Here is a 27771-nt window from a genome sequence, read left to right on the forward strand (position 1 = left end):
AATTTGGCAACCTGACATAGTATTTCTCAACTTGGCTCACAGTCTACTTCACTTTCACACAAAGGAAGGAATTTTTTACTGAAATAAACTTCAAATTTTCCAAACCCCATCCATTTCCATGCCCAGCGACCAATTTGCTAGATAAGCACAGCAATCTATTCATAACATCCCATCACTCCTGGAGCCAGTATAGGTAAGCTATCTGTGGATTATATGTAAATCCCAGCATAAGTTACTAACTGAAATCTTCCTCTTCTTTTCAGGTAAATATGTAGAATACAGGTGAATGTATTATGGTATCATCCTTTGAAACACTTTAGTTTACGGAAACAAAATGGAAACATTTAATGCTCTGCTTTAAACAACTGATTACAAAAGCCAGTTATGACTGCATGATTATAAACCATCACTCTAGGATCAATAGAGTTTCTCACATACTCAACTCTTCTTCATACTTTTCTTAACTTGGCTTAACATAGAGGATTCTCATTTATTTCCTGGGAAACTGTAAATTAATTTTTATGGTCATTATCTTCATTTTCCGGGAAATCAAATAATTACTTGTGAATACAAGGTTTGATTAAGTACTAAATGAAATACTATCTGGATACCTTTCCTCAATTAAGGATGTGTATTCTTCAACAGAAGAAGTCCTACACTTAGAAATTAGATCAACTTAGTTACAAGTAGTTTTAGCATAGCTACTTACGATTCTTTCTGTTAATTTGATTAAAATCAATTCAATTTTTTTGAAGACAGAAAGGTAAACTCAGATATCAATATAGAGAGTTGACTATCTTTATTTTAAGAAACCAGTTACATGTTCTTAATTAGGCTTGAGTGTCAGTTTATTATAATTTACTTCCTCACTTGCTGTCACCTCTGAGAAGGTAAATACACATCATGTGCTTTAAAAACTGGAATTTTGTACAGGATTTTTTAAATGTAAAATAAACAAACAAACAAACAAACAAACAGGGTCCATTTCAAGGTATGGACTAAAATAAAAGTATCATAAATAAATAAAAACATAGGTATGTATTTTCAGAGGCTTACCTGTGCATCAGCCAGCATCACATCCTTCAGCATGGGCTGGCCCTTGGGCTCACCATTTTCCATCCTCACATAATGCACCTGGTATCCTCTTATCTGGCCATGCTGTTTATTGGGCACAGGTGAGCGCCATGAGACTTTAACAGATGTTGAGTTGACAGCCTCTACCTCGACTTTGCGAGGAGGACCACTAGGAACTGGAACAACATCATTGGATAAAAGAAAATTATAGGCACTTGTCCCACCCAGTCAGAGTATTTTCTTTACTTAGGTTTAAAAAAAAAAATGGGCAGACACACTATGTTTCCTTTGTGGAATACAAACATTTTCAAGCAATGAAAATGCTCAACCAATCTGCTCTACCTTTTAAGAAAAGATCAAAAAACATGACCGATGCCAAAAAAAAAAAAAAAATGGAAGAAAAAAAGAGTATCAGAGAAATAGAAAAACATGTAAAAAATGTACAAAAGCCAAGGAAGATGCTTTGAGGCTCAAAGCATTAAAGCACAAAGAGGAATAGCATTGAAATAATAACAAAAACTGGTTGTTGATTGTTGTGTGTTTTTTTTTTAAAGGTTTCTTTTTAGCAGAATAAAAAGATTCTTGATTATATGGGTTTTCTTCTCTTTTTTTCTCGTATCAAAGGTTTCCAAATAACAGATGCCAAAAATTGAATGTCGAGCATCAGTGTCTCTGAAATATGCAAAACAAAAAGGCAACAAGAAGATAAGAAGACAGTTTTGAAAAGTTTACTTCAAAATGTAAAAGAAGTTATTCAAAAAGGCCACAAAAAGTGCAGAAGACTTTAGACGGAAGTATAGAGAACGGCCTGGATTGCAAGGTCATACCAGCAAACTGTTCTTTTAAAGGGAAGCGAATTATTGTGTGGAGATTGAAAAAAAAAAAAATGCCCAGGCTGCAGCAAAGATAGGTCTTTGGCAAAAACTACGAAGTTATAGCGATGCTGGGTAAAAAAGATGAGCAGAAAAACAAAAAACAAAAAACAAAAAACAAAAAACGGATTACCGTTAGCCTATCAAAAGACAGCAGACCAAGATTGTGTCAGAAGGGTGCAAACTGACGTAGCAGAGGCAACATACCATCTTCATCAGTTCGAATCAACACGGAGAAGCTCTCGGGGCCAGGGCCGACGTCTGTGTGGGCTGTCACAGTGATCCGGTACTCAGTCCATTTTTCCAGCTGTTCCAAAAGGTACTTAGTAGTGTCCGAAGGAATTCCCAAAATCTCGTGAGGTTTGTCATCTTCTCCATCCACGGAGGTGTACTTGATGGAGTATTCAGTAATAATGCCATTCTGTTTTTCCACTGGTGGAGGTTGCCAACTTACCAAAATACTAGTGGAACTTGGGCTGGTGCAACTAATGTCTTGAGGAGGAGCTGACGGCTCTTATTTTGGTAGTGAGTTAAAGGAAGGTTTGAGTGAAAGGGCAGGAGTGGTTGGAAAAAAAAAATGATAAAACAAAAGAAAAGGCAAAAATAAATAAACGAACAATAAGGGCAACAAAATGAAAATAAGGCTTTGAAACTCAAAATAAAAATTTAAGTATATGTACCTTGGCTTAGTAATATGAATAAACCAAAAAATGAATAAATGACCAGAAATAATTGTTAAATAATGGGTGGGGGGAATATGTGAACATGAAACCTTGAGATAATAGAGCCTCAAATAAAATTACCTACCTGCAATTTAAATTCTTCTTCTAAACCAATCCCTCAGTATTTCCCAGCCCTACTGCACAGACTACCCAACTTTAAAAAAGCTGTAAATATGGCAAGATTTATTACATGAGAGTCAGATGATGCTTCACAGATGCCGTTTCAAGCTTTCATTTCTACATTCTAGAATGAGGGTGATTCATGTACAGTATTCATTCGTGAAAGGGTTTTCAAGTGTAAAAAGTTGCAGTAATTGTTGGATGCCCTTCCAGCAATTCCAATTTAAAAATAAATAAATAAATAAAAGCCCAAATATAAAAGTGTTCCCTCTGACTATCTGAAAAACGGAGCCAGCCTGACCAGTTTTAATGAAAGGTGTTAATCTAGCATTGATTGTAGCCCATATACAGTGAGCATGCAGAATCAATAAAGGATGAAAATGCATAGTCCAAGATTTACCTACCCGAGGGTAATGTCAGGCTTGTTGATTCTGACTGTAACTTGTACTTACCCTATGTCAGCTTTCAGCTTTTTAAAAGAATTTATTATAACTCTTCTTGAGACATCATTACTAGTAAAGAATTAGATTCCACCAGCAAATTTTGGTAAAATCAATAATAATCATCTATCCTTTATAAAATGTCAGTAACAAAGCCATTAAAAAGAATTGTTTAAAAAAATCCTGAGAACCATCTGGAAAAGATATGACTTATGTGCAAAATCTCCTTCATTTTGTACATAGTTATTCACACAGTTTACATAAGAGTTAAAAGAGAAACTTTCTTATTGTCCATTCTAAAATAAAATGGTCACTTTATGAGCGATTAGTTTCCATCAAATTACCCAAACATATCATTACTTGAAAAAATTTAAAAAGCAATAAGAGCAATGCAAATGTTATCAAAAATATTTGGAAGTTAATAATATGTAATTCCTTAGAATAAGAGGGATAAAATTTATTTATTTATTTATTTATTTATTTATTTATTTATTTATTTATAGGTGAATCAGTAAATCATTTCTAATTTTATGTATTTAAATATGGAGTTTGGTTATTTCCTGAGACTTTGTGGGTCTTAATACTATGTAGTGTCAGGTGTATCTAATTGTTTAAAGGGTTATCTGTCTTTTTAAGTTTACATGTCTTGTGATCTTCATCATAGTGAATCAAAATGAAAAGCTCCCTGTACTGATCATAGGGAAATTCTCATAAGAAAATCTTGTAAATTTGGAGTAAGATTTGCAAAATCACTAGAATATCTATCATTTTTATTGATTCTGTCTACAGGTTCTTATATTTCAAATTATGAAACTATTTCATATGCATTATCAGTATTCATAATAAATTGAGTCATTCATGCAACAGCAAGACTCATTTGTAATTCTTTTTAAAAAGCTGACTTGGTTTTTACTGCATTGCTACCTTCAGACCTCCTATTCCATGAGAATATATTCAACATTATTTGGAACTTTTACTTTAATAAAATAAAGAGTAGTAGATAAGCTTTTGATGTGGTTATAAAATGTCTATTCTAGCTCTGTATATTTAAATATATGTGTATGAATGTATGTATCCATACATACATTTGTAAACCAGGCAAAATACAATATTGAAGCATATCACATTTTTTTGTAATTAAATTCCTGAATTTAAGAATTATGTTCTACAATATTAATTATTAGCCTGCTCGGCATTCAGAATAGAATACAAAACTGCATTAATTTAAATGTTTCAGTTTTTAAAAGAAAGGGAATTTTATGGGAATAGGTTATTATCCCTAATGGATTAAGTAACAGAGCCCTAATACTTTTTGTACCAACACTCATGTTTTGAGAAAGAGAGAGAATATATATTTATCTTCAAAAAACCCTGGAAGATTTTAAATTTCTATAAGAAAATGAAATAATAGAAAACTTGCCTATGTGAAAGAAAATTCATTTTTTAGAAAATGTAAATTTCGTCTTTGCTGAAAGGCCTAAAATTTAGGTCAACAGAGCATCCACTTTACAAAATTCAATGTATTGAGATCACACATATCTATTGCATATGTAACTATCGAAAATCACATATAAAATATAAAGTATAAAAAAATACCTAAGGAATAACTCCATAAAACTGTTCAAGGTAAATGGTTGTTTAATAGACTAATTATGGAAGCTTACTAATAAAGAGCAAACAATTGTATTATTATGAGTAACCAAACTTTCCATCAAAAATAAACTTCCATATAATACTTTACACAAAGCAATCTTCCCTGGATACAATGAACCCCCATTGTGATAAACATAACTATGCTTTAGGTTACGAGTTCCAAAAAGAAATTAAACCTGAGGAAATAAAATACAATTTAGGATTGCAAATGTACTTGTGATTTCCATTGTTCCTAAATTTGTCCAAATACAGATTTTCTATGAATGTTCCAAATTTTCACATGTACTACTTGCGGACTTAATAAACTAGTCACAAGAGCTGAGCTTTTCTCTGAGTAGAAACAAATACATGAAATAAAGACCTGTTAGCAAAATTAAAACCTCTGTACTTAAAAAACATACAAATATGGTCTCTGTTGCCTCTTTAGTTTGCTAAGCCCTCTTGTGATTATTTGGCAGTGTTCTCAACCAGAAGTTTGCTTTGTAGCCTTATAAATCATTATACAGGGCCTGGTAAAACTTTCACTCATTTTCCTCATGGAGCTCTCTGAACTTCTCAGACTTCTTTCAGTTTAGGAAGTGGGAGAATGGGATCTGCTATTGGACCAAGTTGGAGACCAACACAGGTCACGGTTGTAATCCTCAAAGTTGGATGCTTACTAGCATAGAAACTACTGACTAGCAAACATATAAATTAGCTGATTTGTTTATTGGTGGGGATAAAAGGCCGCAACACCTGCTAGTGAAAAAAAGGACAGAAAACAAGCAAAGAGAGACACCTACTTGACTGCATGGTTCTGGCTGATATTTCAGCTGTGGAAGCACCCAGGCCTTGAGGAGAGCGTGCAGCCAGACGGAAGTAGTACAAACTGTTTGGTTTCAGTCCTTGCAGTCTGTAAGATGTCCCTGGCTCGATGGTAATTCGTTGCTGTGGATAAGTAACAGAAGGACTGGGTCATTTCCATTAGGATTCATGCAAACATTTTTATCACACTGCCTGGAACCTCAGATTTCTGTTATTGAGGTTAGAAAGGCATCAAAATATCACAAATAGAATCCACAGTGAGTATCTAGGACTCTATCAGGGGAATTATACAATGAAAATATCAGTGTTTTAATGGTGAATTTCTACAACAAATAAGGTAACCGGAATAATGGAAGCCACAGATCTTTCTAATGATGATCCAGTTACCAAGTGCATCAGATAAAAGGAAGGTTGAAAGGCCACTACCCATAAATGGGTTGTATTGAAGGTGCATGTGTTGCTGTGATGTAGCCCACAATAGAAACTGACACCCACCCCTGATGGTGGAGTATGGCCAACATGTGCAATTTCAACTGAAGAGATGTCTAGCTCATCACCCATGACCTTCTGAATTTAAACAGGAGCAAAGAAAATATGACCAGAAGTAGCATCAGAAACTGGTGTACAGGTTATATGCTGTTGCTACAAAATAGATCTGAAATGGCAAAGTCCTGATGGGATAAAAATGATGTTAGTTACTGAAGAAAGCTGGATAATTTATGTGAAATCATATCATTATTCTATGTTGATTTAAAACAATTTTAAAACTTGTTTTTCTTTGTGGCTATAGAGCACACATTAAAAAAGTCAGAAACTTTTCTGCAAATTTTACCATCATAAAGGGCTTTTGAAATAAGGCTTATTTAATTGAATGTTATAATTCTTACTTTTCATGTTTAAAATTTGACTTGCATTTTAGCAAAAATATAGCTATGTATAATCAATCTCATATTGAACATTAGCCTGTAGTAAGCCTTAAAATACACGCTGATATGTAATCTAGTATTGGCATGAATAATCTTAAGGCTTTTCATTGAATAGAGTTTGCCGTTCATACAAACAGAAATCATTCAAGGGGAATTCAAATATAAAACTAGAGAAAACATCCCTAAGGGATTCTGGCTCACAAATAGAAAAGCTTTTAGAAATTGTAGATTTCCCAAATGGTAAGAAAAAAAGGGATTCCCCAAAGAAACAATTGTAGAACAGGGTTGGTGTACCAACATTCAAGCATCTACATCTATAGCATTCTCAAAGGATTTCCACTCTTCTGTGCTGTTATTTTGTTTTCTTTTGTTTTTCAGTTGGGTAGTGGTAAGGATATAAAATAAATTAACATTGAATTGTGTGTCTTAATAAAAGCTGGTCTTTTTATTGCAGTAACATAAATCCTTTAAATTATAGCAGCATTTCAATTATAACCTTTTGAGTGCTTAATTCATATTGGCTTTGTTAGCTAAGTGTAAAAGCATTCCATTTAGAGTTTGGTTTTGGGAATTCTGCTCAGTTCTAAAAGATGTAATAAGATAAAAGTTTATAGGGACATATTAATTTACTATAGCATTCAGAATGATATACCATAAATTAATTGATAATATTTCACTTAGTATGTATTTAAAAAGGTATTTCTGTTAGGATTTAGGGTTACCTAGCTTCGTGAAGATCTTTTTAAGATAAAGAACGCTAAGCAGTATAATAAGATGAATTGTGTGGATTGAGTTGTCACTTGTAGTTTCACTAAGATTTTTGTCCTAATGCTCCTGGATTGGATTTCACAATAACAAAATGTTAGATGCATCTTACTACTGATTTCTATAATTTATACAAAGTGCAGTGAAGAGGCAGTATATGCTAATGTTTAAAAAATAGATTCTGGAACCTGACTGCCTAGATTTTCAAATACCAGTTCTGCCATTCAGAAGTGTGAGATTTGGGGGAAAATGTTTAATGTTTCCTGTGCTTCTGTTTTGTTATACATGAAATTGATTAGAAGTAGAGACTGACTCATGGCACCATTGTAAGAATTGAAGGAGTTAATATATGTGAACCCCTTGCTATATCTGTTACCATATGTATTAATTATACTAATTTTCTCCTCTTTTCAGGAACTATCAACAACTTTCAGCCTTCTGCAATCCACAATTATTTTATTTGCATAGCACACTCAAACATTATATGTGCTCACATTAATATCAAATAACTGTTGGCACACAAATAAACATTTGCTATGGGGCCTCTTTCTCTGAAACCAGTTTGGACAAATTCATCCACCTAAAGCCTTGGAGCTCACTTAGTCACATATCTGCAGTGACTTAAGTACTACAAGGCAGAAGAGAAATAAAGGAAGTCCCTGAGTCCCAGGGGCTATATTCTTTTAGATACTTTTAGAAGAAACTTGGAAACCTGAAAATAGGAACAACAGCTGTTTTGTTGTTGTTGTTTGCCTCACTCCATCCTCCCAAAGGCTTGAAATTAATATTCTGTTTTTATCAGGCAAGTTCTTTTTTTGATGAATAAATCTGACCCACCAAAGTTCTCTATCGATATCTGAACTTTCAGCAGAACTTGAGCAAATACACAAACTAGAGTAGTGCCCCAGTATAGTAAATGGTCAGAAGGTGAGAAGCACAGTCCTACCTCCTCTCCATGCTCCCCATCTTTGTAGACCAGTTCATAGTTGGCAATGGTGTCTGAACGTGGAGGTGTCCAAGACAGCAGAATACTTGTTTCAGACTCAGGTTCTGCTTTGAAGTTTAGTGGTTGCCCTGGTACTAAAAACAGGAAAGCAAAGGACTGAGCTCACCATCACCATGAGTATTCATAAACCCTTCCATTAGTGCATCTGCTTAAACCTCTCAAAATATATCCACATGTGTCAGCTTAATGGAGCTAGCTCACACTGTACTTGTCCTTGATAAGTATAAAATCTGTTCAAGATATAGTAGGATTATAAAATACAAAATAGAGCAGTCTCTGAATTTGATCTCAAGAATAAACTAACTTCATAATATTGTTGTACTAAGCAAGATGATTTATATCATGCACTTGGAATATTGTCTAAATCATAACAAGTGCTGAATACATAAAAACCTATTCTTATTTAAAATTGAGAACTTACTCTCTAGCACCACATTTAATTTTCAAAATTATTGCCATTAGGTCTATAAAATCCCACCTTCACTCCATTAACAAAACCTACTGGTAACCAGAATCACTTAATATTTTTTCTTACCAACACACAGTTTGAAAAAGAGGTGAAGTAAGACACAAAATACCCATCACATTCAAATAATTCTAATCCCTAATTGACTTTAAATGAGTCAACATACAAGGCCTAATGTAAACTTAATATTGTCCCTAGTGAGATAGAGTTAAATTACCACACAAATCAAAAAGTTTAGATGTTTATTATCAGAAAAATAGTAATTTAACAGCTGTCATCTATAATTCTCCTATTAGTCATATAACTCATGGAATAGACAATTTGGAAGAGCTATGTATCAGATGTAATAAAGAATAGGACTTCTATCTAGCTTAAAACACTTCACCCAAATGTTGTATTAGAATAAATTTTATTAACCCCAACTCCTGGTTAACATCCTGGTAAACACCAAATCCCATTGGTCCTCTATCCCTTGTACACAAGGTTAATGTAGTTCAGCTGCATCACTAGCCCAGCTACCCTTACACTGCTCTTGGACAGTGTCTGCTCTGACTGGTTGTTGGCCATGCCATGCTGGCCACTAAATATTTGAATCATTACCCCTGATACTGTGGCATGTCTCAAAGCACTATAGTTGACCCCAGGTCCATATTTCCAGAAGTAAACATGAGAATTTTGTGTATATTTAATAAAAAAGCAAGAACACTAATACTTTATTCTGGGAGGGAAAGAACACCTAAAGGGTTTTTGGCAAATGGGCATAAGCATTGAAAAACATGAAAAATAATATACTCTGTAACTTCTTAAATAATACTTGAAGCATCATTTTCATAAGTAAGAAGATCTTTGGAAATATAAAATGTATTACTTTTTCTTTTGTAGTCATCTCTCTTGTAGTACGACTAAAAAATTGCCTTTTGTTTAAAAAGAGAAAGTCTAAACAGATCTACCAGAATGGTTTCCAGGAACCCCAATTATTATTTTATTCCTCTGCCTGGTCTGTTAACCTATGAGTGTGTGTGTGTGCACATGCGTGTGTACCTGCACGTGCAAGTATACACACTCATGTCTGGACTGATGCATAAAGTGGCCAATAGTGCTTATTTCTAAGTGCATTCATAACCTTTTCTCTTTTTTTTTTTTTTTTGTATCACAGGCCTTGAGATTCTCATTAATTTGATGCCTCCATGAACATACTTTTTAAACAGTGTATCTGTTTTTTTTTTTCTTCCTTTTTTCTCTTTAAGTACTTGCCCAGTGAGAGACCTTACTTACATAATCATCCAGACTGAGAAACGGAGACAAAAGAAGCTAAAAAAGATCAAGAGCAAGAGAAGGGGGGATAGAGGGAAGTAATAAACAGGAAAATAGCAAAGCAAACAGAGAACACATTAGTTCTAAAAGGGACATACCAAAAGCACTGGCAGGAGCAACAATGGAAGCCAAGAACAATCAGAGAGGGAATTTATGATTGGATTTTAATATTCAGATGATTAAGGAGTTCTTAGCCTAAAAATACACACACAGTGACAAGTGTGATCACTTCTTTTTCTCTACTTTTGTTTCCTTTTTTCTTTCTCTCAATTTCTACAAGTCTGGGAAAGAAGAGCCTTTTGATAACTCCTGACTTATGCCAAACCAGAACCTGGTCTTGTCAAGAATTAAAAACATGGACAGAACTGAAGGCCTGCTCTCTAAATAATAATTGCTTGTTATGTATTTCCTCCCTGCCTAATGCTAATAATGAACTGACATTGATTGAAAACATCTTGGGAATCTAATTAACTTTTTCTTACTTAAACTGTTTATGTTTTTGCTTTTAATTTGTCTTGAACAGATTCCCAGTGGGTCTCAATGTTTCATCCTTGTTTAGTAACACAAGCTTCATCTGACCCTCCAATTCTATTAAGACACCTCTCCTAAATGGTGAATTAAATAGGCTCACAGTTTCAGAGGTATACTGTCCATTCTACTCTTAGACAAAATAAATAATGGTCAGATGACTTCAAATGATATATACAACGTTCTCTGCTTCTACTTTGTCCTTTTGAAGTAGTCTGGAGGGTAACTTAATTTACTAGATTTTAAACTTATGGTAGAAATACAAATGTCTAGAGGCACCAGGCAAACGAGTACAGAGACCAGGTGGGGCCTGGGGCTGATGGGAGAGTGCCCGTCCCACCTGAAGGAGTTGGTAGTATTCAGCACCAGGAGACTGATGCTTTTGCTCTTTTGTGCACTTGCTTGAACAAAACTGAAGTTGATAACAAATTCTAGGTAAAATCTTCCGATTTTAACCATTTGAAATTAATTGAAGCAATTGAAATTAATTGAAAAACACTATAGGGGGAAATGATATCTACAGGCAAAATCTAGCAAATGGGCCAGTGCTTTAAGAGACCTTTTATTATATCAGGCTCTATGTTCATAAATACCTTTAGGATGTAACTACTCAGACCCCCCTGGGAATTAGAGATTCACCTAAAGAGATTTCTTCCTTAGAGGCATTTAGTCATAGTCGAAACAACAGCAATGAAACTGAAGCATCAAAGTAAAAGAAAACAGCTGTGAAATTAATGGGTTTATTTTTGCATTCCTCAAACATAGTAGCCCTAATGATCATAATACATGTATATAAAGAAGCACTTTAGGGGGGCTCCAAATGGTCTTATTTCTCTGTACTATTTGGAAACACAGGGAGCACTTCATCCTCTGTCAGACAGACCTTTTATGCCAAATGTTGTGACCAAGGTTCTATTAACATTTACGTTATCTACCTCCTCCTTCCCTTCTCTCTCCCTCTCCCTCTCTCTCTCGATCTCTCTCTCTCGATCTCTCTCTCTCTCTCCCGAGTCCTGGTCTCGGAGACCAGGTGGGGCCTGGGGCTGATGGGAGAGTGTCTGGCCCACCTGAAGGAGTTGGTAGTATTCAGCACCAGGAGATTGATGCTTTTGCTGTTTTGTGCACTTGTGGGTCCAGTCTCTCTCTGAGAGAGAGAGAGAGAGAGAGAGAGAAGGAAACATTAAAATGCTTGTTGAAATGTTTGCAAACATTTGTAATGTTTGTTGTAATGTACAATGTAGTGTACATTTCCCTCACCAATTGACTAAACAAGATTTTATAGGAAACTGAGATTCTGAAAAACTCTTAGGAAAATAAAAAGATCCTACCCAGAAACTTAAGGGCAATTATGCTACATGAAAAGGGGGGGGGATGTGATAATACTGACCATAAACCAAATATAGAATTTAGGTGTGGAAAGAGGAAATGGAGGTAGAACTTAAATTTTTCCTTAAAATTATATTTAAGAAATCATTGTATTCTGTAAAAGTGGTGTCAACATTTAATTTTCTTCTTGATTACTTAATGTCCATAAGGAAATACAAATATGAATTATCAGTTCCCTAAAATAAGATTAGAACCCCATTAATAAATGCAAAGGATTTTAGTAGTACCACTATGATGCTTCATTTTAAATATCAGATAGCAACTCAAAGACAGAGAATGTAGAATGAATAAGAAATGAAGGACAAATCTCTGTGTCATCTGAAATGCTGATCATATTAGGAAATATGGAAATTTAGGAAATATCTCTAAAAAGAAAAGGGTTCAGCATGTATTGAAAGGCTAAACAACAATTTCACTTAACCATATCATAAACATGAAATATCACAGAGACTGGAAAACCTATCATTGCTAAAATACCTAGTATTTTAATAAGGTACACATTTTAAAATGTATCTAGCATTTTAATAAATTATAACAACAATAAAAGCAGCTGCCAGGATTATAGTGATGGTAAAACAAAACAAACTTTATTTTTTTTTATTTTTTATTTTTTTTTTATTTTTTAATATATGAAATTTACTGTCAAATTGGTTTCCATACAACACCCAGTGCTCATCCCAAAAGGTGCCCTCCTCAATACCCATCACCCACCCTGCCCTCCCTCCCACCCCCCATCAACCCTCAGTTTGTTCTCAGTTTTTAACAGTCTCTTATGCTTTGGCTCTCTCCCACTCTAACCTCTTTTTTTTTTTTTTTTTTTTTCCTTCCCCTCCCCCATGGGTTTCTGTTATGTTTCTCAGGATCCACATAAGAGTGAAACCATATGGTATCTGTCTTTCTCTGTATGGCTTATTTCACTTAGCATCACACTCTCCAGTTCCATCCATGTTGCTACAAAAGGCCATATTTCATTTTTTCTCATTGCCACGTAGTATTCCATTGTGTATATAAACCACAATTTCTTTATCCATTCATCAGTTGATGGACATTTAGGCTCTTTCCATAATTTGGCTATTGTTGAGAGTGCCGCTATAAACATTGGGGTACAGGTGCCCCTATGCATCAGTACTCCTGTATCCCTTGGGTAAATTCCTAGCAGTGCTATTGCTGGGTCATAGGGTAGGTCTATTTTTAATTTTCTGAGGAACCTCCACACTGCTTTCCAGAGCGGCTGCACCAATTTGCATTCCCACCAACAGTGCAAGAGGGTTCCTGTTTCTCCACATCCTCTCCAGCATCTATAGTCTCCTGATTTCTTCATTTTGGCCACTCTGACTGGCGTGAGGTGATATCTGAGTGTGGTTTTGATTTGTATTTCCCTGATAAGGAGCGACGTTGAACATCTTTTCATGTGCCTGTTGGCCATCCGGATGTCTTCTTTAGAGAAGTGTCTATTCATGTTTTCTGCCCATCTCTTCACTGGGTTATTTGTTTTTCGGGTGTGGAGTTTGATGAGCTCTTTATAGATTTTGGATACTAGCCCTTTGTCCGATGTGTCATTTGCAAATATCTTTTCCCATTCCGTTGGTTGCCTTTTAGTTTTGTTGGTTGTTTCCTTTGCTGTGCAGAAGCTTTTTATCTTCATAAGGTCCTAGTAATTCACTTTTGCTTTTAATTCCCTTGCCCTTGGGGATGTGCCGAGTAAGAGATTGCTACGGCTGAGGTCAGAGAGGTCTTTTCCTGCTTTCTCCTCTAAGGTTTTGATGGTTTCCTGTCTCACATTCTGGTCCTTTATCCATTTTGAGTTTATTTTTGTGAATGGTGTGAGAAAGTGGTCTAGTTTCAACCTTCTGCATGTTGCTGTCCAGTTCTCCCAGCACCATTTGTTAAAGAGACTGTCTTTTTTCCATTGGATGTTCTTTCCTGCTTTGTCAAAGATGAGTTGGCCATACGTTTGTGGGTCTAGTTCTGGGGTTTCTATTCTATTCCATTGGTCTATGTGTCTGTTTTTATGCCAATACCATGCTGACTTGATGATGACAGCTTTGTAGTAGAGGCTAAAGTCTGGGATTGTGATGCCTCCTGCTTTGGTCTTCTTCTTCAAAATTACTTTGGCTATTCGGGGCCTTTTGTGGTTCCATATGAATTTTAGGATTGCTTGTTCTAGTTTCGAGAATGCTGGTGCAATTTTGATTGGGATTGCATTGAATGTGTAGATAGCTTTGGGTAGTATTGACATTTTGACAATAGTTATTCTTCCAATCCATGAGCAGGGAATGTCTTTCCATTTCTTTATATCTTCTTCAATTACCTGCATAAGCTTTCTATAGTTGTCAGCATACAGATCTTTTACATCTTTGGTTAGATTTATTCCTAGGTATTTTATGCTTCTTGGTGCAATTGTGAATGGGATCAGTTTCTTCATTTGTCTTTCTGTTGCTTCATTGTTAGTGTATAAGAATGCAACTGATTTCTGCACATTGATTTTGTATCCTGCAACTTTGCTGAATTCATGTATCAGTTCTAGCAGACTTTTGGTGGAGTCTATCGGATTTTCCATGTATAATATCATGTCATCTGCAAAAAGCGAAAGCTTGACTTCATCTTTGCCAATTTTGATGCCTTTGATTTCCTTTTGTTGTCTGATTGCTGATGCTAGAACTTCCAGCACTATGTTAAACAAGAGCGGTGACAGTGGGCATCCCTGTCGTGTTCCTGATCTCAGGGAAAAAGCTCTCAGTTTTTCCCCGTTGAGGATGATGTTAGCTGTGGGCTTTTCATAAATGGCCTTTATGATCTGTAAGTATGTTCCTTCTATCCCGACTTTCTCAAGGGTTTTTATTAAGAAAGGGTGCTGGATTTTGTCAAAGGCCTTTTCTGCATCAATTGACAGGATCATATGGTTCTTCTCTTTTTTTTTGTTAATGTGATGTATCACGTTGATCGATTTGCGAATGTTGAACCAGCCCTGCATCCCAGGAATGAATCCCACTTGATCATGGTGAATAATTCTTTTTATATGCTGTTGAATTCGATTTGCTAGTATCTTATTAAGAATTTTTGCAACCATATTCATCAGGGATATTGGCCTGTAGTTCTCTTTTTTTACTGGGTCTCTGTCTGGTTTAGGAATCAAAGTAATACTGGCTTCATAGAATGAGTCTGGAAGTTTTCCTTCCCTTTCTATTTCTTGGAATAGCTTGAGAAGGATAGGTATTATCTCTGCTTTAAATGTCTGGTAGAACTCCCCTGGGAAGCCATCTGGTCCTGGACTCTTATTTGTTGGGAGATTTTTGATAACCGATTCAATTTCTTCGCTGGTTATGGGTCTGTTCAAGCTTTCTATTTCCTCCTGATTGAGTTTTGGAAGAGTGTGGGTGTTTAGAAATCTGTCCATTTCTTCCAGGTTGTCCAATTTGCTGGCATATAATTTTTCATAGTATTCCCTGAAAATTGTTTGTATCTCTGAGGGATTGGTTGTAATCATTCCATTTTCATTCATGATTTTATCTATTTGGGTCATCTCCCTTTTCTTTTTGAGAAGCCTGGCTAGGGGTTTGTCAATTTTGTTTATTTTTTCAAAAAACCAACTCTTGGTTTCGTTGATCTGCTCTACAGTTTTTTTAGATTCTATATTGTTTATTTCTGCTCTGATCTTTATTATTTCTCTTCTTCTGCTGGGTTTAGGCTGCCTTTGCTGTTCTGCTTCTATTTCCTTTAGGTGTGCTGTTAGATTTTGTATTTGGGATTTTTCTTGTTTCTTGAGATAGGCCTGGATTGCAATGTATTTTCCTCTCAGGACTGCCTTCGCTGCATCCCAAAGCGTTTGGATTGTTGTATTTTCATTTTCGTTTGTTTCCATGTATATTTTAATTTCTTCTCTAATTGCCTGGTTGACCCACTCATTCGTTAGTAGGGTGTTCTTTAACCTCCATGCTTTTGGAGGTTTTCCAGACTTTTTCCTGTGGTTGATTTCAAGCTTCATAGCATTGTGGTCTGAAAGTATGCATGGTATAATTTCAATTCTTGTAAACTTATGAAGGGCTGTTTTGTGACCCAGTATATGATCTATCTTGGAGAATGTTCCATGTGCACTCGAGAAGAAAGTATATTCTGTTGCTTTGGGATGCAGAGTTCTAAATATATCTGTCAAGTCCATCTGATCCAATGTATCATTCAGGGCCCTTGTTTCTTTATTGACTGTGTGTCTAGATGATCTATCCATTTCTGTAAGTGGGGTGTTAAAGTCCCCTGCAATGACCACATTCTTATCAATAAGGTTGCTTATGTTTATGAGTAATTGTTTTATATATCTGGGGGCTCGGGTATTTGGCGCATAGACATTTATAATAGTTAGCTCTTCCTGGTGGATAGACCCTGTGATTATTATATAATGCCCTTCTTCATCTCTTGTTACAGCCTTTAATTTAAAGTCTAGTTTGTCTGATATAAGTATGGCTACTCCAGCTTTCTTTTGGCTTCCAGGAGCATGATAAATAGTTCTCCATCCCCTCACTCTCAATCTAAAGGTGTCCTCAGATCTAAAATGAGTCTCTTGTAGACAGCAAATAGATGGGTCTTGTTTTTTTATCCATTCTGATACCCTATGTCTTTTAGTTGGCGCATTTAATCCATTTACATTCAGTGTTATTATAGAAAGATACGGGTTTAGAGTCATTGTGATGTCTGTATGTTTTATGCTTGTAGTGATGTCTCTGGTACTTTGTCTCACAGGATCCCCCTTAGGATCTCTTGTAGGGCTGGTTTCGTGGTGACAAATTCCTTCAGTTTTTGTTTGTTTGGGAAGACCTTTATCTCTCCTTCTATTCTAAATGACAGACTTGCTGGATAAAGGATTCTCGGCTGCATATTTTTTCTGTTTAGCACACTGTAGATATCGTGCCAAGCCTTTCTGGCCTGCCAAGTTTCAAAGGAGAGATCAGTCACGAGTCTTATAGGTCTCCCTTTATATGTGAGGGCACGTTTATCCCTTGCTGCTTTCAGAATTTTCTCTTTATCCTTGTATTTTGCCAGTTTCACTATGATATGTCGTGCAGAAGATCGATTCAAGTTACGTCTGAAAGGAGTTCTCTGTGCCTCTTGGATTTCAATGCCTTTTTCCTTCCCCAGTTCAGGGAAGTTCTCAGCTATAATTTGTTCAAGTACCCCTTCAGCACCTTTCCCTCTCTCTTCCTCCTCTGGGATACCAATTATGCGTATATTATTTTTTTTTAGTGTATCACTTAGTTCTCTAATTTTCCCCTCATACTCCTGGATTTTTTTATCTCTCTTTCTTTTAGCTTCCTCTTTCTCCATAACTTTATCTTCTAGTTCACCTATTCTCTCCTCTGCCTCTTCAAGCCGAGCCATCGTGGATTCCATTTTGTTTTGCATTTCGTTTAAAGCGTTTTTCAACTCCTCGTGACTGTTCCTTAGTCCCTCGATCTTTGTGGCAAGAGATTCTCTGCTGTCCTGTATACTGTTTTCAAGCCCAGCGATTAATTTTATGACTATTATTCTAAATTCACTTTCTGTTATATTATTTAAATCCTTTTTGATCAGTTCATTAGCTGTTGTTATTTCCTGGAGATTCTTCTGAGGGGAATTCTTCCGTTTGGTCATTTTGGAGAGTCCCTGGCGTGGTGAGGACCTGCAGTGCACTTCCCCTGTGCTGTGGTGTATAACTGGAGTTAGTGGGCGGGGCCACAGTCCGACCCGATGTCTGCCCCCAGCCCACTGCTGGGGCCACAGTCAGACTGGTGTGTGCCTTCTCTTCCCCTCTCCTAGGGGCGGGATTCACTGTGGGGTGGCGTGTCCCGTCTGGGCTACTTGCACACTGCCAGGCTTGTGTTGCTGGGGATCTGGCGTATTAGCTGGGGTGGGTAGGCAAGGTGCACGGGGGCTGGAGGGGCAGGCTTAGCTCGCTTCTCCTTAGGTGATCCACTTCAGGAGGAGCCCTGTGGCAGCGGGAGGGAGTCAGATCCGCTGCCGGAGGTTTGGCTCTGCAGAAGCACAGAGTTGGGTGTTTGCGCGGAGCGAGCAAGTTCCCTGGCAGGAACTGGTTCCCTTTGGGATTTTGGCTGGGGGATGGGCGGGGGAGATGGCGCTGGCGCCTTTGTTCCCCGCCAAGCTGAGCTCTGCCGTCCGGGGGCTCAGCAGCTCTCCCTCCCTTTGTCCTCCAGCCTTCCCGCTTTCCGAGCAGAGCTGTTAACTTATGACCTCCCAGACGCTAAGTCGCGCTTGCTGTCGGAACACAGTCTGTCCGGCCCCTCCGCTTTTGCCAGCCAGACTCAGGGGCTCTGCTTGGCCGGCGAGCCGCCCCTCCGCCCCGGCTCCCTCCCGCCAGTCCGTGGAGCGCGCACCGCCTCACCGCCCTTCCTACCCTCTTCCGTGGGCCTCTAGTCTGCGCTTGACTCCGGAGACTCCCTTCTGCTAATCCTCTGGCGGTTTTCTGGGTTCTTTAGGCAGGTGTAGGTGGAATCTAAGTGATCGGCAGGACGCGTTGTGAGCCCTGCGTCCTCCTACGCCATCTTCCGGAACTGCCACAAAACAAACTTTAAAACAAAGAGTCTGGGGGCGCCTGGGTGGCTCAGTTGGTTGAGCGTCCGACTTCGGCTCAGGTCATGATCTCACGGTCCATGAGTTTGAGCCCCGCGTCAGGCTCTGTGCTGACAGCTCAGAGCCTGGAGCCTGTTTCAGATTCTGTGCCTCCCTCTCTCTGACCCTCCCCTGTTCATGCTCTGTCTCTCCCTGTCTCAAAAATAAATAAAATGTTAAAAAAAAAATTAAAAAAAAAGAGTCTGATTTGTAATTGCTAAAAATATATCATTGATAAAATAAGTATTTAATACACAAACGCCTGCACAAATCTTATCAATTGTCATTAAACATCAATAATAAAAAGTAAAATTTTATTATAATTGTATTTACGGCAAGAGCTCCTGGACTCCTTTTAGCTCCTTTGCAGAAACTATTTTAAGAAAGCATTTAAATTGGGCTCATAACTTCAGCAATTGGAAATCAGTCTTTTTCTAGTTTGCTTATTCAGGCCTGCTAACATATATTAATGACATGATTTACTAAGTTCTGGAAACCTAAAACATAATCTCTCTAAATGTCATAGTTTTTTAATAACATTTTTACAATGCCCAGAATTTGGAGTAGAATTTGCTTCTTGAAAAAGTTTAAAGTTGTGACTACTCCGTATTTATTTAGTAAATATACATAATTCTTCTCCTTCGAAAGACCTCTACTAATAAGATATACACATATAAATCAGTAGACTTTTCCCAAGAATCAATTAAATGCACAGAAAAATCAGAGGTCAGATGTGTTTTCTAAAAAATGAAAAAGACATTAAGATTTAACAGATTTAGAAAGCCTACAAGTAGCATGAACATCAGGCAACATTTTGGTGTATTAGGTTTGAGATATAATTTACTACATTCTCTATCACAGTTTTATTTGCACTTCTTTTATGTAGTATAATTACTGTTTGTTCTTGTTGTAATTACCTATACAAGAAAACTATATAAAAAGTCATCTTTCCAAAATGTGTATTCTAATAGTGGAAATCTTCTAGCACAACATAAATTCTTCCCTAGACAATGGCCATATACCGCATTCTCCATATTTTCAAGGTGAACTAGTGGCAAGTGACTGTAATGTAAGAAGTTAAAGCTATGAAAAAATTGGAAGATTAATCGGTGTTTCTAGAAAATAATTATTTTAAGCAAAATATGTTCATATTTAAAGCCATCTAAAGATTACTTAATATTATCAACTATATGAATATCACTATTAAGGGGAAATATTATTAACTATAAAATAGATTATATTTTGATTTTCTATATTATCAGAAATACATAAATTTATATCAATCCTCTGTTTATATCAATATGTGTAACAATAATCTTAGATGCGATCAAAAGTGATAGATAACTTTCCTCTTAAACTCAGTTTGTTACTAAACACTGTTTCTTAAGAGTCTGATTTTAAACAAAAATAGGATTATTAGTGCCAGGGAATTAAAGATAAGGAAATATGACAAGCATCTTTCAGATATAGTAGACATAGAAGTTTATATATTTGTACATATGAAATTAAAATATACTTGAGGGATTCATACATATAAATCAGTAAATTTTCATAGGTTTGGGAAAGATAAAATTGCAGTGAAAATAATATCCTTAAGTTTTATATAACCTCTCTAAAATAATATTTCATAATGATTTTATGTTTTTGCCCAGCTATGATCCTAAGAAATAGCTAGTCAGCAAGAAAAAAAGGAGCAGCTCAGCATTAATTATATTAGAACTAACATCACTGTATTTGGCAGGTGTCCACCAACATCAAATGGCCTTTGTTAATTAAACCTAGGGAACAGATCAAATCATTGTGCTATTTTGGAAGGTTTTCCTAGCCTATTGATCTTGGCAGGCACTAGTCATTATGTCATTACATATCTTCTCAATCAATAGGTATGAAAAGTACAACCATTACACAAAGTTCTTGGAAATCATGTAAAAATAGTTAGACATTGGGAACGACTATTCTAATGCATCTGTAACCCATTCATCCAGAGTTCAGAGTCCCTGGATCACAGTAACTCATGTTATATTATGTCCCTTAGGGACATAGAAAACCAAAATATGGTCTATTTAAACATCAGTCTAGATATTTCAGAAAATTGTGACCAAAGTCATTATTGTCTGTCTTCTCTGTGTTCTGAATATAAGGATTCTCATGATTCCCAAGGATTCTGATGTTTTGATTGAAATTTAGTTTCAGGAACTATTTGGTATCTTAGATAGCTAAATCTTCCTCATATCAGAAAAAAAGTTATAAAACATTATAGATTTCTGCTTAATTTTGTAGTTAGAAAATTTAGAACCAAATTTAGTGATCAATTATAATAACCCGTGAAAGGAAGTATTCCTTTCATTACTTTCAGATAAGTTTATTTTTTTAACATCTAAATATTTTTTTTTACATCTAAATATTTTTACATATAAATAGTTTTGCACTGGGATAATCTAATATTCACCTCAAGTATTTCAGAAGTAAATTACATATAATTCTTAAATAAAGACAGGAGTAAGTGAATATATGTTTCCTGCCTCTATTTATTTACTGAGCAACTGGTTGGCACACACATCTAGCAGGCACTAAAACTATCAAAAAAAACCAAATTATTATTTTAAAAGTAATAATGCCTTAAAGTAGCTAGGGTGCCTGGGTTTAAATTCTGCTTCTCCCCCCAAAAAATAAAAAATAGTAATAAACTCTGCTTTCCCACTTACCAACCTTATGACCCCAAAACAAGTTCCTAAATCTTCGTCAATTCTCAATTCACTTATTGGCAAGTGGGATAATTCCACATCTACCTAATTGGGTAGTAAAATTGATACATTAAGAGTACATAGAAAAGTGCCTGGCATATGTTCGTTGTTTTCATTATGAGGATGATTATATATTATTTATTAAGTTATGTAATGTTTCTATCCATTACCTAATCTATACCCCTGTTAAGGGTTGAAGCGTATCCCCCCAAAATTCATATGTTGAATTTCTAACCCTCAGAATGTGACCTTATTTGGAAATAAGATTGTTGCAGATGTAATTGTTTAAGGTGAGGTCACTAGGTTGAGCCCTAATCCATATGACAAGAATCCTTACAAAGGGGAAATCTGGACACAGAGACACACACACAAGGAGAACTTGATGTGACAATGCTGGCAGAGATAAGGTTTATGCCTCTACAAGGCAAGGAGCAGCCAAGATTGCTAGCAAAGCACCAGAAGCTAGGAGAGAGACCTGGAAGCCCCCTCGCAGCTCTCAGAAAGAACCAATTCTATGGACATCTTGATCTCAGACTTTTAGCCTCTAGAACGGAGAGACAGTAAATTCCTGTTGTTTAAGCGACCCAGTCTGTGGTATTTCGTTACAGCAGCCCTAGACCAAATACAACCTCTAAACTCCAATGGTGGTTATTATTTTATTTTCTAAAGTTTATTTACTTATTTTGAAAGAGAGAGGATGAGCACACAAGGAGGGAAGGGGCAGAGAGAGGGAGACAGAGAGAATCCCAAGCAGGCTCCGTGCTGTCAGGGTAGATAGAGCCTGGTGCAGGGCTCAAATGCACAACTGTGACACCCTGACCTGAGCTAAAATCAAGAGTGGGATGCTTAACCGACTGAGCCACGTAGGCGCCCCAGGTCATTATTATTTTAGATAAGAAAATACGTTCAGAGAAATGAAGTAACTTGTCCCAGGTTATAGAGCTAAAACTGATAGACTGGCATTCAAACTCTGGTTACATTACTCCAAGACCAGAGATTTTTTTTAAAATATCACCATTAAAAATCAGAAAAATTAAAGGTGATGCATGGGTATATGTTCTTCTTGTGTATTTTATCTCTAAATGGCCATGGAGCTGCTAAAATAGTGCAGTAAAAAACAATCTCATAACAGTTGACCAGCTTTAGTTAACAAAAAGAAGAAGAATCACAGATTTATACATATTCCAATGAGAGGAAAAATAATGTGGAAAAAATAATCTAGTGTTTTTCTGTTTTCTACATATTCCAATGAGAGGAAAAATAATGTGGAAAAATAATCTAGTGTTTTTTTCTGTATATTAATATAGTAAATAAATACAAAACTGCAAGAGCCAAGTAGGGAAGACATATGAATGTTTTTAGGTATAACTGTGATAAAGTGTATTATTTTAGTTATCTTTCATATTATTAGAGAAAATAATAAATCTATGAACAAACCAGTGAGAACCAAATAACAGAATAAAAATAAAACAAAGCCAGACAGGCTATAAATATGTTCTGAGATCTCTAGTAGCCAGGGAAAATAAGTAAACACATTGAGTCATATGATTCATAAAGCATGAAACATGAAGACAACTCAGTGGTTAAACATAGGTTTATCTAGTTTTGACACCTGAAAAAAAATCATTTCCAAGATTACCAATGAGTTACGCCTACAGATTATAGCTACTATCTCCAAAAATATAGTTTCTATGTAGAGTCTCGGAACAAACCAATGGCATGCTGCCAAAACACTCAGATGGACACAAGTTATAAGGCATCAGCGCAATAAGAAGCCAAATTAATAGCTCTCAGATGGTCAAGAATAAACTTTAGAAGACAGCTGTTATGTCATATTCCCAAGCCAAGGCAAAATTGATCACTTTGAATCAAAGACCAGAGAGGTTTAATATCTGCTTATGAAAATAAAACCACTGAAAGGGCCGAGTGTTTTTCCACAAAATAGTTTGATGTCTACTCTAATGCCCAATAAAATGAGTCAATGAGGTCCCAAAGTTTGATCTCAGATCTTGATAACTGTCTTTCTCTATCTATGAAGTCATACAAAGAAAAAAAAAAACCCTTAGGAGATTATGTTTAGTGGGTAGCTTCCTTTCTTATATTTATAAGACATTTAAATGTCCAAGACCCCCTGGCAAATGACTTTATTTTTAACCTTATCTTGAGCCATCCAATCTTTCACAAGTTAAATAATTTTGTAAAAGTATTCCATCAGAGTCACTACTATAAAGCACCACAGTCCTGTTTCCAAAATGCTGCATGGAGGATGCATTCATCTATCTCACGCAGAAAAATCTTCAAGCCGTTTAGGTACAAATTATAAAAAAATAAAATAAAAATATGCTAAATGCATCCCTCTACTTAAAACTTTATTTAGTCTTTCAGGTGTCCATGCCTGTTTCTTTCCAGATGCCTTATCTTAACCTCTCATTTAGAAACTATAAGTCTCCAAAATTAAAATTCACATTCACTTTGTTCTTTCTCTGTTCACCATTCACACATCTTGGCACCAACTCCTCTCCTCCTTCCCTACTCCCCATCCAAACCAGACTTACCTCCTGTCTGAGTGATGACTTGTATGTCACTTGAAAGAGGACCATCTCCAATTGAGGTAAAAGCCAGAACTTTGACAGAATATGTTTTCTGGGGCACTAAGTTGCCAATAGTAGTGATTTGGCTGTCAGCTACATTATGCTTCATCCAGTTGTTGACATGCTGTGTGGGATCCATTGTATAATAAACTCTGTATCCTTGGATCTGTCCATTTGGCTCCTCAGGCTCTTTCCACTGTACCAAAATGGTGGTTGAACTCAACATCCGCGCCTGGACATCCCGTGGGGCACTGGATGGTGCTTGTTCTGAGGTCTGTGTTAGCACAGGCTCACTGGGAGGTCCCCGCCCAATGTTATTAACAGCAACAACCCTGAATTCATAATCCGAGTAGGGACTTAGTCCAGCGACACTGTAGCGTGTGGTCGCCACCCCATCAATTTCTTTGTAAGGTTCCTCAGAATTTTTAGGTTTATGCTGAATGATGTAGTAAGAGACAGGCTCAGGGTTCCCAGAGTCCCACGTCAATGTGATGCTTGTGGCTGTGCTCTCGGTCACTACGGGCGTTCCTGGAGGTTTGGGTAAGGCTTAGGGGGAGAAAAAGGGACAGTAAGTATCCACCATATCTAAGGTGTTAAAAAGATCTATAAACTCTACTACTGGAATGACAGAATTATGTATCTACTGAAGAATAAATTAAAACAAAAGATAGTTTTCTACATGTGTAGGACAGATGCATAGGGGACAAATTTTACTAGAAGCACATTACAGCACTGTATTTTGGGGCTTGTATCCACGTCCATCACTTATTAGCTATGTGATCCTGGATGCACTGCATAGACTCTTCTTTGCTTTAGTTTTCTCATGTGAGAAATAGGAAAAACTGTATCACTGAACTTGTATGGTACAGTTGGTGAACTGTTTCATGGGTTTGCTGGAAAGACTAATGAGGTACTCCAGTAATGCTCTTATAATGTATCCAGCACCCTCAAAAAACATTAGTTGCAATTATTACTATTATTATAACCATGACCTTGGCCAATTAGCCCCTTGCTTCAAGAAATAAATGATATAACTAAATACCAACATTGAAAAGAACACAATTTGGAATATATTGAAATGGCATTAAATTGCTATGGAAGAATAATATCCATATTGTTTTCCAGTTGTAAGGCATAGATTATTATTTTTTTACATATAGTAATATAACCTAACCAAGAGTTTTAAGAAAGAATAGTAAATTTAAATTGATTAATTTCAAATTCAGGTTTTTTAGTTAATATTTAAAAATGCTTAACTAAATTACAGTACATTCACAAATAACTTTTTAAAGCAGTTTTGGTCATAATATGTATTCTATACTCAATACCAATAATATCTGAAATTATAGCTACCTGGCAAATATTCGTAATTAAATCCATCTTTTAGAGCTCCAATTCTTGACATTTAGCAGAAGAACCCCACTCAAAATGCTACTGATTAACAATACAAACCATCCACACTGGTGACCTCATACTTAAGCATATCACTCTGGAGAATGATTTTGAAAGGTATTTTTAGTAGGGGAGAAAGGACAATCCCATTAGCTAACATTTTGGAAAAAGCTTAGGATATAACACTCAGATGATTAGCCTTTTAGTACCCTTTTCCCTTGTCAACATAAAGGCAAAAAGTACAATACTCAAGTACAATGGCAGCTTTTTAAGAGTAGTAAACTTGTACTTGAATATTGCTGTATCCTCAATACCTAAGCCCAGCAGTGTTAAGCAAATGAATGCCTAACTGAATGAATGAGTCAGTCACTATCTTCCAGTTGTTCTTTTTGTTTTGATTTACTTTTTGCCTTCAAGATTTACCCTTATGTTTATTTACTTTTGAGGTGTGGAGGGTAAGGAATGGCAAGAGTCAGGAAAACAAAGATAAGAAATTGAACAAGAATTTCGTTTATGTGACTCCTGATTTTAAATTCTTGAAGGTCTTCACTAAACCTTCAAATATTTAAAGCTGAAATAGTTATTATAGGAGAGGTGATTCAATGTTTGCATTTTACTCTAAGAACTCTAGCATGATAATATTTGGCCAAGGGATTTTACTGAAAATAATAAAAAGATATTTGTTTAAATATTCTGGATGGGAATTTTTCAAAAGAGTAGATGATCCAAATTTTCCCTAGATGTCTTTCTGAATTATTCAGGCAAGTGAAAATATTGCTAATTAAAACTGTGTTTACTGATACTTAGACATTAGTTTTTCTGTCACATTTACTGTACAGTATAGGTTTTGTGTCTATAATGTATGGAGAAGTGTGAGTATGCTTAGTACAGTTAAGGATAGGCAATACAATGTCACTATTTTTAAATGACTAAATGTTGACACTGATGTGTATCTTTGTTCTCATGGCATTATTGCTTTAATATGGCATATATTTGATATATATTCTTGGTGAGGGTATGACACCAATTATAACATGTGCGTGACTTTTTTTAGGATCATACTTCCTGGAAAGCAAAGACAATTTGTGTTCATTTTTGCAATAGCTCCAGACTTCTGCAAGAACCCAGGCATCTTCAGTCTTCCCTTTTTTGCAAAAGTGTTGTAGAATTCTACAAACACTGATAAAAACCGATTAGTGGCTTACACACTTCTGTTTTCTTTGTTTCAAAAATATTTGTGGAATATAGAACTTTAGTTATATTTAGTGCATTCATTTAAAGAAAATAACATTTCTTGAGCACTTCATGCACAGAAGGTAAGAGATAAATTTAAAATAGAATATAATGCCACTTACATTTTGATTTTTGTGATAGGAACCATCAAAAATTTAAAACATCTATTATTAGACCACATTGATTTAACTGTTTATCTTTCTTTTTCTTTTGTCTGCATGGATTTGAGCATTTATTAATACTTCTTTGGCTTTTTCTATCATGTGACTCTTGAAAATTTTTTTTCATGTTTATTTATTTTTGAGAGACAGAGAGAGACAGAGAATGAGCAGGGGAGGAAAAGAGAGAGAGGGAGACACAGAATCTGAAGCAGGCTCCAGTCTCGGAGCTGTCAGCACAGAGCCCGGCATGGGGCTCGAACCCACAAACCATGAGATCATGACCTGAGCCGAAGTCAGTTGCTTAACCAACTGAGCCACCCAGGCGCCCATCTATCATGTCACTCTTACCAGGATTCTGGATTAATATGAAACCTGTATGCATCAGTTCTATCAAAACGGTTGACTGCATTTAACATTCCTCATTCTGCCTGGCTAGTGCATGGGCCCAGCCTATTGTTAAATATTTTGACGACTATCATTACTTAGGCTGTCAATCCTTTTAATGGAGAATCTGCCTACCTAGCTAGACATGTGTATCCTATATGGTACCATAGATATGATTAGACTTTGGCATCTGAAATACTGAATGATGAATTGATTCCTTTTAGAATTCCAAGGATAGACTTTGTGAAGACATTAGTCAGGTGAGTTGAGTATACCCAGACCCTCAAAGCAAGAACCATTGAGCATACCTTTGACAGTGATCTGTGCTATTGCTTCAATGACACCTAGTGTTGACATGGCAACACAGGTGTAGTTTGCTGACTGTCTTACATCATTCAGTTCCAGTACATTTCTTCCTATTGGCATATCATCTTCAGGTGTCAGATCTTCTGCCCCCAACATCCACTTCACATAAGGCATTGGTGACCCCACGGCCACACAGGTGATATTAACACTTCCACCTGGCATGATTTCATGATTAGTAGGTGGGATAGAGAATCTTGGTGGGACACGGCGAACTGGAACAAAACACA

The 27771-nt window shown here is 36.3% G+C and overlaps 1 protein-coding gene across 34 annotated transcripts in view; it reads right to left on the bottom strand.

Annotated features, from left to right (window-relative positions):
• Window positions 1–27771, bottom strand: part of PTPRD (protein tyrosine phosphatase receptor type D) — a 1372973-nt gene that overhangs the window by 167951 nt on the left and 1177251 nt on the right. For 23 of the 34 annotated variants that reach the window (XM_078436819.2, XM_078436814.2, XM_078436816.2 and 20 more), the window contains 6 exons: window positions 27487–27756; window positions 23973–24554; window positions 8323–8456; window positions 5664–5808; window positions 2154–2459; window positions 1057–1250 (listed from right to left, as the gene is read on the bottom strand). In XM_078436819.2, coding sequence (XP_078292945.2) covers window positions 1057–1250; window positions 2154–2459; window positions 5664–5808; window positions 8323–8456; window positions 23973–24554; window positions 27487–27756 — 1631 coding nt within the window. The remainder of the gene's footprint in view (window positions 1–1056; window positions 1251–2153; window positions 2460–5663; window positions 5809–8322; window positions 8457–23972; window positions 24555–27486; window positions 27757–27771) is intronic. The other 11 variants (XM_078436832.2, XM_078436834.2, XM_078436833.2 and 8 more) reach the window with 2 other exon arrangements.

The sequence above is a fragment of the Panthera onca genome, chromosome D4 (assembly GCF_046562875.1).
Source record: "Panthera onca isolate mPanOnc1 chromosome D4, mPanOnc1 haplotype 2, whole genome shotgun sequence".
NCBI lineage: Eukaryota > Metazoa > Chordata > Mammalia > Carnivora > Felidae > Panthera > Panthera onca.